General features: G+C 39.7%; 1 protein-coding gene across 2 annotated transcripts in view; it reads right to left on the bottom strand.

Annotated features, from left to right (window-relative positions):
• The window catches only part of TMEM87B (transmembrane protein 87B), a 61,180-nt gene that overhangs the window by 16,095 nt on the left and 27,139 nt on the right, over positions 1 to 17,946 (bottom strand). Inside the window, exons 9-15 of one of the 2 annotated variants that reach the window (XM_054547930.2) lie at positions 15,617 to 15,716; positions 11,997 to 12,090; positions 9,929 to 9,999; positions 4,594 to 4,703; positions 4,453 to 4,511; positions 3,060 to 3,163; positions 1,031 to 1,104 (exon numbers count right to left, since the gene is read on the bottom strand). In XM_054547930.2, coding sequence (XP_054403905.1) covers positions 1,031 to 1,104; positions 3,060 to 3,163; positions 4,453 to 4,511; positions 4,594 to 4,703; positions 9,929 to 9,999; positions 11,997 to 12,090; positions 15,617 to 15,716 — 612 coding nt within the window. Of the gene's footprint in view, positions 1 to 1,030; positions 1,105 to 3,059; positions 3,164 to 4,452; positions 4,512 to 4,593; positions 4,704 to 6,447; positions 6,520 to 9,928; positions 10,000 to 11,996; positions 12,091 to 15,616; positions 15,717 to 17,946 lie in introns of both variants that reach the window. The other variant, XM_054547931.2, reaches the window with a different exon arrangement.

Genomic DNA, 17,946 nt, shown 5'->3' with positions numbered 1-17,946 from the left:
TTTTCAATAAAAGTTACACCATATATGTCTGCCTTTGCTGCCTCCCCTTTCCTTCTACCTAATAACATTTTCTTTGCTCTACCTACTTTATTGTAAGAATACAGTATAAAATACATATAATATACAAAATATGTGATAACTATGTTAACAATAAGGCTTCTGGTCAACAGTTGACTATCAGTAGTTAAGTTTTGGGAGAGTCAAAAGTTATAAGTAGATTTTCAACTGCTCAGGAGTTTGGTGCCCCTAACCCTACATTGTTCAAGGGTCCACTGTAGTTTCTCTTTATTTCTGGTTTAGAGTAGCTAGAGGTTAAGCCACTTTTTACTAATCTTTTCAAAGTAATTACTTTTAGATTTGATGATTTTTTTCTATTTGTTTTCCTGTTTTCTATTTCATTGATGTATTAGAGAACCAAAACAGAAGGTGAAAAAGAATGTTACTAAGAGAAGCAAAAGTAAGAGGACAAAAAAATGAAACAAAGATAAAATTACCCTTAACATCTGAGTTACTTATTGATGTTGCCTTAACAGATGCTTAATTAGATTATAATAAAATTAATAAAATGATAAAATGCTATGTAGAAAATAATAGAAAGAATGAAAATACCATTAAAACTGTAAGTAGAAATGCTTTCAGCATGACCAGAAATTATAGGTGTGCATACTTTAAAAAGAGCAAGAAGATGCAACTCAAAGAAACTAAGCAATCATCAAGGTGAACATTTAGCAGCTAAGCACAATATACATCAAACCATTCTCATGAAAAACAGTGTAACTATTTCAACATTTTACGAAATGAGTAACAAGCTCAAACGAGTAACAAAAGCTCAAACTACAATAGTCTTGAAAATTTCATCACTGACCTTTCTTTTTCTTACTGTCTACCAAAATAAGGTTTCTGAAGATAAAAGTTTTTAAAATATTTTATAGAAAAAAACAATATATGTGACCTTGCATCATGGGTAAAGGTACAATATTTCTGTTGCAATATGTACAATGGTCATTTAAAAAGAAAACATATTACTCACTTAAATTTTCAGAAGTTACCATGAATTCCTCAATTTCATCATCAGAATCATCTATTAAGGGCATGAAGGCATATCTATAGCAAAAACAAGGAGTAGTTTTACTAGTATGTTTAAACTTGTTCAATTTTCAGTTTATATCTAAAAGCCATTGTATAAAAAACTACATTTAAAAAATTCTTATACTTTAATGAAAACATAATTATTTTACTTTCAAATTAGCTAAAATTATCATTAAGAAATTGTGAAACTGGAGCTCTCAAACCCTGTTTGTAAAAGCATAAGTGGGTAAAATCTTTCTGCAAAGCAATTTTGCAATATTTAATGTTGAGGGAAGGGAACTTTCTGCTGTTTCTTTCTCCATGTCAGGTTTACCTCTCTGCCCACCACTTGTCAGTTTATTCCCTAAAAAAAGAAAAGTTGCTAATCTGATTGGTGAAAATAAAGCCCACTGAATGGGCCACATTTCCTAGATGATAAGATCAAAATACTGCTGATGGAGTGTGAATCAAGACAACCTTTCTGGAGGGTCATTTGGCAATAGCCATTAAAGTAAAAATTCATTTACCTTACATTACACTAACAAAAGTTTGCCAAGATGATGATCAACAGCATTCTGAAAACATTATTGATAATAGCAAAAATCTATTTTTTAAACAAAATGTCTAATAACCGGGGATTGCTTATATAAATTATATTACATTCATGTTATAAAATGCCATAAAGCCATTAAAAGTAATATGGTAGATCTATACATGCTGATATGGAAAGACAGTCGTTTTTTTGTGTGTGTGTGTGTTTTTTTTTTTTTTTTTTTTTTTTTTTGAGACAGGGTCTGGCTCTGTTGCCCAAGCTGGAGTGCAGTAGCAGTGGCATGATCTCAGTTCACTGCAACCTCCACCTCCTGGGCTCAGGCCATCCTCCCACCTCAGCCTCCCAAGTAGCTGTGAGTACAGGCACATACCACTGCGCCCGGCTAATTTTTGTATTTTTTTGTAGAGAGAGGGTTTTGCCTTGTTGCCCAGGCTGGTCTCGAATTCCTGGGCTCAAGTGATACACCCACCTTGGCCTCCCGAAGTGCTAGGATTATAGGCGTGACCTTAAACAGGAAGGTACAGAACAGTATGTGTATGTATATGCATGTGTGTGTATGTGTGTATATATATATATATATATATATATATATATATATATATATATGTATGTATTATTGTATAATTTTAAAAAGGACAGGAGAAACACACTGATACAGGTTGAGTAGCCTTTATGCAAAATGCCTGAGACCAGAAGTGTTTTGAGTTTTGGATGTTTTCAGATTTTGGGATATTTGCATTATCCTTACCAGTTGAGCATCCCAAATCTGAAAATCTGAAATTCAGAATGTTCCAATGAGCACTTCCTTTGAGTATCCTGTCCGTGCTCAAAAAGTTTTGGATTTTGGAACATTCTGGTTTTGGGATTTGGGATGCTGAATCTGTACATACTTTTTCATTTTTTCCTAAAGGATGGACAAGAACTTAAGTTCTCTCCTTGGGGCAAAGGGATAAAGCAAGGAAGTTGAGGCTTCCTATCACATGCAGTCTCAAGTACAACTTTCTGAACTTGACACTCAAGTCTTTTGTCATTTTGGCCATACTTCTCCCTTCCAGCTTGATCTCCCTCCAATATGAGTATGTGGTATTAACCAAACTGCATGTCTCACTGGCCTCCAAAATATCTCATGCCTTTCCCACCACCCCAGAAAATGGACATTCTTTCCCAGTTCAGTCATTCGCTATCCTATTCCTTTCCTCAAGGTGTAATGTTAGCGCTGTCGCTTCAAGAAGTCTTCCTCAATCCTCTTCCATCTTCCCCTGGACTAGTCTATACATCTCTTTTTTCACTGTCTTGCATTTGTTTTGCTTATCTCCCTACTTGACCGTATACTCCTTAAAAGCAACGACTACTCCCCTGGTTTCTATAAACGTGTTTTTGACACTATAGAAGGTGATCAACAAATCCTTGCCGACTTGAAATTTCCTATGTTAGGTACCTCTGATTGTTTGCTGATGGTCTCCACAAAAACATGATTACAATAAGGATAAGTGAAAAAAGGAAGCTCCAAAATGCATCGTCAACCCAGCGTTCCATCCAATCCTAAAATAAGGACAATTCAAGCATGAAATGTTAATTTTCTGATAAGCATATAGGTTTTCCATTCAAATAATGTACAATGACAAGTACTAATGAAATCTTTCCAACCAGTAAGTCTTCCAAATAAATGCACCTATTTTTTCAAGAAACCTATATTGTTCAAAATGTTTCTAAAGGGCTGTTTAATGTTACAAATATTCCCTGCCATAAAATTTTTGGGTTAACAGAAAGATTTCAAAATCAAAAAATGTAAAACATATACTTAGGATTTCAAATGGCAAATACTAAGGTCAGAAGGCCCAGCCTCTTCTTTTATTAAATTGTCTCTAAGGCAGCAAAAGCTCTGGATTTTCAGAGGGCTTTTTGTGATTATTTATATAGCAGTAGAGACTAGCTCCAAATCTCAACAAATCCCCAAAAGACGACCTTTCATATTCTAAGTCTAAGAATATATCTTCTTCCAACATGAGAACCCATAGAAAACATCACTCGACTCGGGAGGCTGAGGCAGATAATTGCTTGAACCCGGGAGGTGGAGGTTGCAGTGAGCTGAGATCGCACCGCTGCATTCCAGACTGGCTAACGGAGTGAGACTCATCTCAGAAAAAAAAAAGAAAACATTGCTCGAATGCCCATACTGAACACACGATCCTAGAAATATGCCAGTCTTAAGATTTCTAGTCCATCTAGATACAAACCACTCAATTTCATGGTGTGCAGGAAGAAAAGGATTTCCTGTTAGGGTATACAGGAAGAGAATTGATTTTCAAAATATATAAAAAAACTTGACAAAAAGGCATAATAGGAAAAGGAGATTTCAGAGGAACTTTTTCAGACTCACTTGGAGGAGTTAAAAATTTTTTTTTTTTTTTGAGATGGAGTCTCGCTCTCTCGCCCAGGCTGGGGTGCAGTAGCGCAATCTCAGCTCACTGCAAGCTCCGCCTCCTGGGTTCACACCAGTCTCCTGCCTCAGCCTCCCCAGTAGCCGGTACTACAGGCACCCGCTAATTTTTTGTATTTTTAGTAGAGACGGGGTTTCACTGTGTTAGCCAGGATGGTCTCGATCTCCTGATCTCGTGATCCACCTGCCTCGGCCTCCCAGAGTGCTGAGATTACAGGCGTGAGCCACTGCGCCCAGCCAAAAGTTTTTATTACTCTGTAAAAAATAGTTCAAAGTAAAAAGAAAATCTCCATTAAAATCACCTCTATTTGCAAGCATAAACTAAATTCTTCAAAATTCTACAAAATAGTATAAATACAAATAACTGTTTAAATAGGAAGGTTATACTTACTGATTGGCATTTTGCAATTCTAAATGTCTTAGTTGTCCACCCCATAAACACTATGGAAGCTGAAACACACACACAAAGTCACCTTTGAAGGAATATAACAATACTAAGATAATTTACTGTAAGAAAAATTAAATAGCTTACCCAGCACAGCAAAGATCAGAGTATTTTTAAAGTGTCTATATAATGAAAATTTCACAGTGTTCTTTCTTAGCCTTAGGGTCTTCATAGTTTGTGCCAAACTAATAAAAATGTGAAAAAAGTTAAGGAAAAACATTCCAAGTAATAATAAGAGGTTAAAAAAACAAAAAACAAAAAGAATCTTCTACTATGTTTCCAAAGTCAGTACTGCTAAATACAGTTCCTAAAATTTGAAGCTAATGAAAACGCAGAAAATGTTATCTTGGCCAATATTGTACAATCATTATACTTTATCACAGATTTTCTTTTACAATTTACAATTGTCTGAACTAAGAAAACAAACTCCAAGGAAAAAAACGTGGAAGACCCATGATGCGTTCCACCAATGCCACACACCCGCAACATGGGATAGAGCAGTGCACGCACTAAAACCCCTCCGAGTGAGACACTCTTTACAGATCACATTGTGACATGCCATTTGGCTTGTGCTTTTCTGGCCCTATTTCTTTCTTATTTTGTTCTTTCTAGTCTATTCTCATTTTATTCTTTGAATAACCATAATTAAGAGGTTAGGTCATCTACCAATTCCATTTTATAAATTTTAAAACTAAAATTCATCAGATAAAACAAATCTGGACTTAGTTAAGGGCTTTATTTGAAAGACGACTGCAGCGGGGGAGGATTATTGCAATAGGAAGAATACTACAACTATAAGATCTGCAAGAGTCTCGCAGGTCAGGCAGAAAAGGATTTTTCTTTTATAGAGCGCAGCACACAAGGCTAGAAAGCAGTAGGTGTGGGGAGTGAGTGGTGGGACTAGACACACTGATGAGGGAATGTCTTTTCTTGAGGTCTGCAGATTCTCAGGAGGGCTGTGTGTTGGCTCAGGCTGACGGTGAGTCAGTGTTTATGGCCTGGAGGAAGAAGAATACTTACAGTTTGATTCAGTGTTTTGTTCAGATCAATCAGTGGATATAAAGAGTTCATCTAATTATTCGTGATGCAAGGAATGGGAAATCAGAGGGTCTGTGCCCGGCCTTGTCATAGGTAGACAAGCAGGCCTCCAGGAGTCTTACCTAAGTCCAGTGGGGAAGGGCGTTCTCTGAGGTAAGTCTTTTCTCGGAACACAAATAGGGAGGGGGGTATCTTAATCTTGGCTGTTTTCCAGGAGCACAGAGCTCAGGTAAAGTTCAATATTGCCAAGGATGAAGAAGCAAAAAGAAGACTTTTCCACTGACTCCTCAGCAGTGAAGCAGAATTCGAGCCAGCTCTCTCTGCTCTTAAATGAGAATTCCTTCCTCTGGAGCAGACCAACAAGCTTTGTTTATGAACCAAACACTAAAAATAACAGAGCTGAGCAACAGAATGGATGTGGCGAGTTTTAAAAATTATAAATATGTCATTAATAAAAAATTTCGTTTTAGTACTAAAGCTACTTTAGTACTTTAGTACAAAACTGCTTTTTAATCTACTTTTAAATGACCAACAATTTACAAAAGAGGATCAATTTATAAAGCAATACAATACAACCAATTCAGGTTACTATGAGAACTTTAAAAACGCAAATATACTTTATTCCTTAAATACATCAAAACATATACTTTTAACAATTCTTGACTAAAACCAAATTTCTAGGATTAAAAAAAAACTGGTCTGGTTTAATAATTAAAAAAAAAATGTTTTTAAGCTAAGGAATAAAAAGCAAATTTGAAATTGCCTAAGCCTCCACTTACCAAGACACTGTTAAATTTAGGTAAAGTGTAAATCATTCCTGCCACGGAAGGAAAGTAGTTATGAAAACAAACAGCCCTTCTGATCCTGAAGTGAGAGCGCGCTGCTGTGGTAGGAAAAGGATATCCACCAGCACAAGCCAGAGTCAAGGAGAGAGAGGGGGAGGCTGGCCAGAAGAACAAGATCAGAATCACTCACCTGCAGCAAAACAGCAAAAAAAAAAAAAAAAAAGAAAGAAAAGAAAAGAGAAACGAAAGAGAAACAAGAAGAAAAAAAGGGGAGGAAGGGCCACAGGAGAAAGGCTAAGGCTATGGCTTTTGAATTTTTCAGCCTATTTTTTTTCCTATGACTTTAGAATTAGATTCTTAGAGGACTGGTTATATTAAGTTCATCAAAATCAAAGGAAGCAGGGTCATTTTCCAAAGCACTCAATTGTATACGTATTTAGTTCTGCTTTTTTTTTTCTTGTCATTTATATCATTTAGGAAATCTGCTATCTTTCTGTATAGAGAAAACAGACGTTTCACTTTAGTGATAAAAATTACCAAACAGCAATCTGACAGCAAACTTCACAAATTTAGGCTCATGCAGAAATAGACACTAGACTTTCTTTGTCTCACCATGAAACACTAAACAAGATCTTTCACATTCTAGATTTCTTTGACTATTTCGTGAAACGTTTTCATTATAAATATTCATAATTAAGCAAACTAAGTCTTTCATCTGTTTTCCTTATTTTCCTATCCCAATCAGACTAATCAGATACTGGAATGTGTGAAAGTCAATGCTGTCCATAAAGGTAATAAATTACCCTCACTCAAATCCAGATGGATTAGAGCCATCAGAGCTGCTTTTCTTTGGAATTTTCTGCCAAGCTGCATTACTGAGTGTTTTTCCCAATGAACTACCTTGTGGATGGTTAAGAACAAGAAATCGGCAGGGCACGGTGGCTCACGCCCGTAATCCCAGCACTTTGGGAGGCTGAGGCAGGCAGATCACAAGATAAAGAGATCAAGACCGTCCTGGCCAACATGGTGAAACCCCATCTCTACTAAAAATACAAAAAATTAGCTGGGCATGGTGGCACGTGCCTGTAGTCCCAGCTACTCGGGAGGCTGAGGCAGAAGAATCGCTTGAACCTGGGAGGTGGAGGTTGCAGTGAGCCGAGATCGTGCCACTGCACTCCAACCTGGCAACAGAGCGAGACTCTGTCTTAAAAAAAAAAAAAAAGAACAAGAAATCTTTGAAATAAATATCTATAAATTACCAGAAAAGATAGTTTAAAAAAAAAAAAAACGCAGTCTGCAGCTTAATTAATTGAAGGACCATACTCCCTAACTTGTTAAAGTTCCAAGCATACACGGTTTTAGAAACAAGACAATTCTAAATTGAATAGATATCATCAGCTCATTTTCTAAACACACAATGACAGAAAATAAGACACTAAGATCTAAAGATAATCTGAGGTCAACAGGCAGGTTCATCTCCACTGTCATTCTGCCTATCCTAATGCAAGGTATGTTTATACCTCCTGCCCATTCTCAAGGCAGGAGAGACCCCCTAACAAGCAGTCCTGTGGGACCTACAGCCTTTGTGGTGAGTACTCTCTCTCATCACTGGAACGCTGCTCTCATGTAGAACTGAGGAACAGACTTCACATTTTTAGCAAATGAATGTCTTTAATTTTTTTAATATAGAAAATATGAAAATGACACCAGAGGAAGATATTTCTATTACTCTCTGAGAAAATCAGATTTATTTAACTATAATTTTATTCAACAAATTTGGATTCTGAACTAGCAGCTCTGAACAAAGTAGAATATGCTTTTTTAAACAAGTTCAGTCAGAAACAACTCTTTAAATCAGTTATTATTCCCTAAGTAGGCTCCTCAGACTCCTAAGATGTCCACAGATATAATTTGGGAAGTCTTTAACTGCCTTGTCATACAAAGCTCCTTGTGTCTGTGTTCTGTGAAGAGAGGCTCCACAGCTGTTAGCAGATTTTCCAAGGCATGTCTGATCCTAGTACCCAAACAAGGTTAAGAATCACTGCTTTGATGAGTAAGGATAATGAATTACAAATTTTCGGTTTGTAGCACTCTTCATAGGCTTTTTAAGTTGGAAGCATATTGAGAATTCACAAACAGGGAATTTAAAGAATAGGCAGACCCAGCTTTGAAAACAACACACAAGTGGCTCAGAAAAGCCTATCAGGAGTGCTACATTTGCTAGCACACCAGAAAACTGGGAGACCTTCCTTCTAGGGCATAGTGATGAGATCCAAGCCCTCTGGCCCTTCCTATGAGACACATAGATGAGAAAATGGAAAAAGATACAAGAAAAACAATTTTTTAAAAAAATTAATGTCAAAAAGCTAAAAGACATAAGTATCAAAAACAGAGGAAACAAAGAACTTGGCAAAAAATGAAACCTATCTAACAGGAAAGCACTTCAAAGAGGACATAAATATAATAGAAACAGATCCAAAGAACGTTCTGGGATATGCATAACCCTGCATTCCACTCTGGTCAGTCACATTTTCTCTAGAATTCCTCCCATTTCCACAAGTGCCCCCATGAAGAAAAAGCAATGGGATTCCCCAGACTCAACTTGAGTCATCGAATCAGAGAAGATCCTCAAGGATCCAGTACTTACTGCCTCTAAAACTTCTCCTGCAATATGGCTGCAGCCCAAACCTTCTCTGAACCTGCTCTCTTCCACCCATTTCTAGCAAGTCTATCACATGGGTTCTTCTTCCCATATCCCCTACCCTACTTCTGACCCTCACCATCTCTTCTTTCGACCACTGCAAAGGCAAAGGAATACGGACTCACCTTCCTGACTCTAGACTCTCCTTTCCCACGTCATCTTCTTCTGTCACCAGAGTTCTCACTGACACAGGTTTCATCACATTACTCACCTGTGCAGCTTCGATTCCTCTCCAGCCCCTGCCTCTGGAAGGCACTTAGCTCTTAAGCATGCCCTGCCACCCTTCCCTGAACTGCCTGCCAAGGCTCTCCCATGCACGTCCACCCAGAAGCAGGCTTCTCTGGACATTCTGCCACTGTCCCCCTCTGTTTTCCTGCTTCAATTATTTGCTCCCCTCCGTTCTTCCTAGAATACCTCTTCCCTAATTACCTCCTTCCTTATTAATAGTAACCCCCTACTTGTCTTCCCAGTCTCAATTTAAATGTTGCCATCTCTGTGAAGTCTTTCCTGATTTTTATGCCAGCATTAACTTCTCTCTTCCCCTGTTGGCACAGCACCTCTCTAAGATGGCAACTACTACTGCTATATTGATGCCAGTTATGTATCTGTCTCCCCTACAAGACTGTGAATCCCTTAAATTTAGGGACATCTTTTTCACCCATGCCTTGTCAGTATGGGGCACATACTGAGAATGAGCACTAACTGTTTGCTAAACTACATAGAAAAAATAAAGATATTCCTTGTTTGGGGAGTTGCTACTTTTTCACCTTCAAGTGAACCCTCGTATTAAGGTAACAAAAATGCATAACTGTATTTCTTTCTATTGTTATTACAAATTACACGTAATCTGATTTTCATGATACAACAAACTATTTTGAAGGACACAGTAAAGGATATGAACCACACAAAAATGGAGTCAATAACTGCTAAAATAATGTCATCAAGAACAACAGCTAAATGGTTAGAACCCTGAAAGATAAAAATAAGGGAAGAAACCTGAATGTAACACTTTCATTGCACTATAGCAATTATCATTTGATGAAGAAAAATAATTTAGCTTATCTCATTACTTTACAAAGTCACATAAAAGATTTAATTTCCTAAGAGGATTGTGTTTAAGCACATGGAAATGACCTGTTTTTTGATAGCAACAAGTGCTAATTTATGTGATGACAGCAACATAAAACTGTATTATGTAATGGCAAATAAAAAGCATCGTGTCCCCAACCTCACTAACACCAGCCATTTCAATCTCTCTCCTCCATACCAAACCGACAGCCAGGGCTATTAATGAAATGAACTCCTGATCTTTCCTGACTGTGTTGTGAAGGGACACAGAAAAAGTGAAGGGGGGATCCATGTTAGACATTTACTCTGACTAGTCATCTTTAAAAATCACTATCTAAGATGTTGGCTATGTAAATTTTTTTTTTTTTTTTTTTTTTTTTGAGACAGAGTTTTGCTCTTGTTGCCCAGGCTGGAGAGCAACGGCGCGATCTCAGCTCACTGCAACCTCTGCCTACCAGGTTCAAGCCATTCTCCTGCCTCAGCCTCCCAAGTAGCTAGGATTACAGGCGTGTGCCACCAAGCTATGTACAATTTTAAAGGAATACAATATATATGGTGTATTTACATGTGGGATATTTATCTTTTCTATTTCTTTCTGGCAAATATTTATTATTATTATTATTATTATTATAATATGAATGCAGAGTTCTTCATGATCATACAAAGGTGAAAATAAATATACTCAAAGACTAAAAGAGCATCTAACACAGAATGCAGGTGTATCAAAGACAACAGGGAGAAGAATGAAGCTTTTTAGCATTATTGGATAAATATTTATGATCTGATTTATACAGCTAATCCAAAGACATTTTAGGTAAAATGACAAAGGTCTTTGGATTAGCTAAGATATAACAAGCTTCTTAATCACTCAATCCTCAACCATTTATTCAAAAAACTGAAGCAACCATGGGTGGTAGCTCACATCTGTAATCCCAACACTTTGGGAGGCTGAGGTAAGAGGATCACTTGAGGCCAGCCAGGAACTCAAGACCAGCTTGGGCAACATAGTGAGACCCTGTCCCTACAAAAAATACAAAAATTAGTCCGGTGTGGAGGCCTGCATCTGTAGTCCCAGCTACTCGGGAGGCTGAGGTGGGAGGACTGCTTAAGCCTAGGAGATGGAGGCTACAGTGAGCCATGATCATGCCACTGTGCCACTGCACCACTGCACCCCAGCCTAGGCAACAGAGCAAGACCCTGTCTCCAAAACCAACCAACCAACCAACCAACCAACCAACCAACCAATGAGACAACCAAACAAAAAACCACACAAAATAAAAGTAAAAAAACTGAAGCTAGAAATCTAGGGGTCTTTGCAGACATAAATACTGACACTTCTCTAGAGAATAAAGTGCTGCTGCCCACATCCAGAGTCATCTTCCCCTTGAACATCACTTCCTCTTGGCTTTTCCAATGGTGGGGTCTATTGAATCCTCTAAATAGCTAGTCCCCAAGAGTCAGAGAAAATGAATAAACAAATGAGACTTAAAAGAGTGATGAAATGTACTGTATGTATACCTGAAGGGTGTAATTAACTTTCTGTTCACTTGATACATTTTAAAATCCAGGGTTAAGAATGATATTAAGGTATACCAGCTGCATAATGATAAAGACAAATGTTCTCTATGAAGAATAACCATGAACCTTTCTGGGATGGGACTGATACCTGGGATGATATCAAGCGGTGCCTTCGCAATCAGTCATATCATTTTAAGAAGCACTCTGTCTAGCCTTTGCCTTTCAGGAAGTATTTTAAAAGGGAAACATCCCATAGAAGAAAAGTTCAAATTGGGCCTTTTTCACAAGTTTCTATCTAAAAATTCATCTCAGGAGATACAAAGTAAAACCACATTTCACAGCAATAACAAAAAGGGGTGGTAGAATTATGTAGTTTTTACCCCAATGACTCTCATCACGCCTTCAACAGCTGCAAAGATTAAGTATAGAAGCCCCAGTCCGATCACCCGGTGCATGACTGTTCCTAAACGAGGCCTGTAATCAGGAAGAGGAAACAGAGAAAGAAGAAAAAGCATGGGTGAGTAAAATGCACCTGAATACAGTAACTGGCACCATTTCCAATACCAGGAAGTCACTATCTAATCACATCAGTCTGTTCCCGGCTCTGAGGTACTCTGTTTTAGGAAACAGGCCCAGGAACAAAGGGTCTCTTTCTCTAGGACCTGAACCTATACTGATGCCTGTGAAGCAATATTTGGAGGCCACAAAGGTGCCAGAGGATTTTGCTGCTGAAATTCAAGCAATAGAATGAATATAATTCAGGTACTGTTTCTATAGAATGGAAGAGTAGGTTGATGAAATCTAGGAAGGTAAATGCCAACTTCTAAGTGCCACTGAGAAGTCTAACTTCATTCTTCCTGAGGTCTGTCTTTTCAGAGATAATTCACTTGTCTCATGACTTGGGCAGAGAAAGAGCAGGACATGAGGAGATGGAAGTCCATGACCTCCTTTCTGATCACCAGCTCTCAACCAGAACAGGAGTGCTAACAGAATTTAATTTTCATTCTTTAAACTGAAAGAGTTAAAATAACATTTTTGGGCCAGGCGCAGTGGCTCATGCCTGTAATCCTAGCACCTTGGGAGGCCAAGGTACACAGATCACTTGAGCTCAGGAGTTCAAGACCAAACTGGCCAACGTGGTGAAACCCCGTCTCTACTAAAAAAAGCAAAAAATTAGCTGGGGGTAGTGGCTCGTGCCTGTAGTGCCAGCTACTCGGGAGGCTGAGGTACGAGAATCGCTTGAACTTGGGAGGCAGAGGTTGCAGTGAGCCAAGATCGCGCCACTGCACTCTAGCCTGAGTGAGAGTGAGACTTTTGTCTCCAAAAAAACAAAACAAAAAAAAAAATATTTTTTTGGCTCTTTCAAAATATAATTGAGTTGGGAAGATACAAAGATGGTGGTTTTTGCAATTAAAAATTTAAAATAGAATAATTTCATGATATTTGCAAATCAGAATTTATTGCACATACATTTAAGGCTGCTCAAAAACCCTCCTCTCAGAGTAATCAGAAGAAAAAAACTGGTTTAAAAAATATTTAAGATAGTCATTTCAAAACAAAATATAAGTAAAAAATTAAATTAATGGTCATAGCTCATATTTAATTAAGACTATTTACCTAATCTAAGGAATCTAAATTCTGATTCATTATAATCAACTAACCAGAACCTCCAAATAACCAGAACTGTTACTGCTCTCACTTTATGAGTTGAGCCGAGCAAGCTAACAATGAAGGGATTCATTTAAAAAGGGTTTGTACCTGTACCCATCCATTTAATTTTCTATTCCTTTCACAGTAACAACACTGCATCTGTTGGTATCTGATGTTCATAACCAGAGCTGTGAAAGGTACTGCAAGATTCCTCAACAAGAGGCCTTCGTTTCCTACACTGTACTAAGAACACAAAAGGCATTTGAGAAAGAATCTCCAATAAAAGTCCAGGGGGATAAAGGCTTCCAGGCTAAAATCCTGCTAACTCCCCAATCCCCAGCTCACAAGCAAACGGGCACGCACACAGGAGAAGAGCCTAGGGGCGCGAGTCACAGAGCAGAGGCCTGAGCCTGGGCACCCGGGGGCCGGAGCTCAGGAACACAGGAGGGTGCAGCAGAGGAGGCTGGGGAGGAGAAGCCAGTGATGTGAGAGGATGGAAGATGAGCTCCCGGAACCCAGGAAAGCTGGCACTCCTTAAAGCTGCTCACGGGACAACTGGACGAGGGCTGAGCAGGGCTATGTGATATGGCAGGGGGAGGTCATGGTGGCCTTGACAAGAGCAGTCTCAATACAGCAATACTGGGGAGGCTGAGGTACAGACTACTCATGTGAGAAGTTATGCCGCACAGGGGAAAGGTGAATGAGGCAGAAGCGGAGGAGAGGGCCATGTGGGGTGGAGGGAGGGCTTCCCTTTAAAAAATGGTAGAAATAACGAGATGCTGATGGGGGTGACCCACCAGAGAGGAAAGCTGACGATGCAAGAAAAAACAAAACCGAGCACTAGGACAGTTTCCCTCACAGTTGAGTGGGCACAAAGGCAGAGGTGGCCCGTGACTATCAAGAAGAGGAAAGTGGTTCCTGCAGTCCAGATGTGGGGGAAATGACAGGATCTGGGGGCACAGATGCAGTGGAATTCCCCTCTGATGGCTTCTGCTTCCTCAGTGGAAAAAACCTAAGGTCAGCTGAGAGGGGGTAGAGCCTGAGAGAGAAGGGGTAAAGTGGTCTTCTGCAGACCGGAGAGTGAGAAAATAGTGGCAAGGGCATTGAGTACAACTGCCAGCAGCACTGAAGGCGCACGTGAAGTTTAGGGTCATGACTGGCAAGAGGGCCCCCTCAGTGTGGTCCAGGGCTCTTTTTGGGCAAATTCCCCTGCTCGGCTGGGAGCCTGAGGCAGAAGGAAAGCTGGACTTAGGAAGGCTGGGGTTTTGTCAAGAAGGATGACAAAGAGAAAGGCAGGGGTCTTTGGGTGTCAGTGTCCTGCTGGACCAAGGAATCCAAGCAAAAGGAAGAAGGTAAGGATATAAGATGGGGAGGGACAACGGAAGGTGCCAGGGTCAAAAGGCTGGAGGCCAAAGTACAGTCAAAAAAGACTGACACCGACATGTTAAAGAAAGTAACAGGAAACAGAGGAAGTGACAGTTGAAAAGTGGATTGCTTAAAATTGAGATTTTGAAGAGGGTGTAGTTATACATATAATCAAGTCTAGAAAATGATACTGGGAATCAGTAGCTGAAACATTGTGATGGGCAAGAGCAGGAGAGGTGGGGAGGTGAGGTCAGGTTACTTAAAGGGTCATCCACATGGCTCCTGAGACTCCAGAGCCTTCTGACAGATGAAATGCTGAGGACAACTCCTGTGAAGCCAGTGCCCACAGAGCTGAGGGATGAGGGAGAATCTGGAAGCTCACAGTGACCACAAGAAGATGCAGCAGGTGACCCAGCCTGAAGAGTGAGCTTCTGGGAATCAGGGTTTTAGGAAAGAAGCAGGAAGAAAGGTCTGAAAAAACACAATAAGGATAGAAATCAAGTTCTCCCATAGTTATGCCCAGTGATTCACAGGTGAGAGGAGGAAAAGACCCGCCGGAGAGGGTCCAGAAGCAGGGTCCTCGAGGGACAGACAGGTTTCAGTCAGAAGTTTTGCTGACTCGGTGTTTAATCCACTCTCTCTTCCAAGACTCAAATAGGACCACAAAAGCTTAATGATACTGTCTAAAAAACAGAAAAGGGTTTGAAAATGGTTTGAATCATTTTAGATTTTCCATTATCCTTAAAGTTGATTATTTATTCATCTAACTATATAAAGTTATCGAAATACAAATTCAGGGTATTTATCGGAAGATAATATAAAATAGCAAGTATGTGGAAATCTTTTAAAAATGTGTTCTTGTAGATTTTTCCCAAAGGGATTTGTACTGCAATACTTAGAAGTTCCATTTTCACAAAGGTCATAACATAGACGGACTGAATCACTGGGCTGGGACCCAGCATCTTTCCCACATGCCAGTACTTACTTCACAATGCCATAGCCCAGGCTCACAATGATCACGAGAAGGCGAGCCAACGTCCTCTTAATCGCAGAAATCAACTCCGCAAATACCAATAAGCCTTGGGCTGAGGAAGAAAAAAATAAAATAATTCACTTTGTGTACATCTGGAAGCCTGCCAACCAAGATTCTCAACAACACGTCCTGTGTATAACTACATTCGAACTTCAGACTAATCAGCCACATTTGATTTAAAAGTCATTGAATCCAACGGATGCTTGAAAACTTCAGTGAAGGATTCACACTCTCCTAAAGAATTCACTCCCTATCTATCTAATCAGCTCCACTGGGCACAGCTTTCTTCTATCAGCCTGAACACTGTCTCCCTGAGCTTCCCTCTGTTCTTGCTCTTTACAGAACTCTCTCTTCTTGTCCTGTAAATATTTAAAAACCACAACATCCTCTAGAGTTCTCTTTTCTCCAGGATCTCCTCATCATGTATTCATTTAAAATGTATCTGATATGCTCCTACTGTGTGGCTATAATAGTGAAAAAGACATCTTGATCCCTGCCTTCATGGAGCTTGTACTCTGGTTAGGCTAAGTAAATAGAACTCAGTGTGGTAAGAGCTAGAGGTAACACAGCATCCCTCCAGACTTGGAAGAAGGCCAGTCTCATCTACAGCTGGGGGAGCTAGAATTGGGTCCCGAAAAACTCAGAAAAAGTGACATCTAAATCAGGACTTGAAGGCTAAGTAGGAGTTAAGTATTTGGGGGTGGAGGATGACAAAGCAAAGAACACGGCACGTGCAAAGGCATAGAGAAGAAAAGAGGAAAAGCAAACTACGTTGCAAGAAGTGAAAGTTCATTATGCCTGCAGCAGAGAGTGTAATGGTAGATGTCAAGAAAAGAGGCTGGTCATAAAGGCAGGGACCAATCGTGCAGTTTGGAACCCCTGTCATGGAGTCTGGACTCGATGTTAAGGGCAGTGGGAAGTCAATAACAATAAACAAAGGAACAAAGGAGGGATTGGTAAACTATGGCCCATGGGCCAAATCTGGCCCTACATCTGATCTGTTTTTGAACATAAAGTTTTATGGGAACACAGCAATGCTCATTTGTTTGCATGTTGTCTGTGGCTGCTTTTATGCTTCGATGGCAAGGGTGAATAATTACAACAGGGACCATATGGCCTGCAAAGCCAAAATATTTCCTCTATGGCCTTGACAGAAAAAATGTGCTGACTGCTGGAATAAAATGGATGGCTTTATTTCATCAAGACTGTTCTACCTACAATGGTTTGGAGAGGAACAAAACTGCAGGCAAGGAAAATGCTCAGGAGACTATTTCAGAAAACTAAGAGATAATGAGAGTACCGGCAGTGATGACGGAGAGAAGTAGAAAGAGATTCAGAAAGATATTCAGAAAATACGGTGGCAAAACCAGTTGTGAATCCACCTGATGTTTTCAGTTCACATTGTTTTCAGCTCCATCTTGCCTGCAAGCACTCACAAGAGACTTGTCAAATGCCTCGAAGATAGATCTAGAACTACAGGCAGAGCAAGAAGCCAAGAAAGATGTAAAAGATGGCCCTGAGGTCTCCTGGCAGTATCATGCAGCGAGAGGAACACCTGGAAGGGCAGCAAGTGTGGGCTGGGGCGAGGCCGCCACACAAAGGCAGAAAGGATGAGCTCCATTTTTGCCATTCAAAGGTTGAGAAGATTGCAAGGCATTGAGAAGCTGTTTCATAGGTGACTGGATATATATGTCTGTAGTGACGATAGAGAGCTCCACAGGAGAGAAAGCTTTAGGAGGAAAACAATGGATGAGCTCTGCGAAAGAGTGTAGAATGTGAAGAAGGGGTTTATGATCACAAATGTTGAGGGATGAGTGTGCTGTCAATCCCTCCATGGGCTGTCTATACTCCTCTTGAGGTAATGTGACTACAACCTTTCTGGTACAGTGTGACCTGTACAGCAAGATTCTTAACTTTCCTTCCAGGCTCCTGCTGCAATCTGAGGTTGTGGGAGCTTGTGGGAGGCAACCACCCTATTATTGCCTATGTTGAGTTTGCTTTTCATCAGCTTCAATTTTTAAATTCTTTTTAAAACTTTTCCATTGGTATTTTTGCAATTTGTACTCCAAACCTAAGTTCAAGATCTTATCCATTAAATTTCACCTTTCTATTCAGCATGTCAACTCTCTTGCCTCTCATCACGTATCTTCAAGTGAAAAGGGTCTATCTAAAATGATTCTCTATGCCCCTAAGTATTTACGACCCTGGTCGGCCTCACATCATCCACAAAATTTAAGAGAATGCTGTCTACATAGTCACACAATAAATGTTAGTTGAACAAA

The sequence above is a fragment of the Pongo abelii genome, chromosome 12 (assembly GCF_028885655.2).
Source record: "Pongo abelii isolate AG06213 chromosome 12, NHGRI_mPonAbe1-v2.0_pri, whole genome shotgun sequence".
Classification (NCBI taxonomy): Eukaryota; Metazoa; Chordata; class Mammalia; order Primates; family Hominidae; genus Pongo; species Pongo abelii.
The sequence above is the reverse complement of the archived record's forward strand: the minus strand, read 5'-3'. Positions and strand labels throughout refer to the sequence as shown.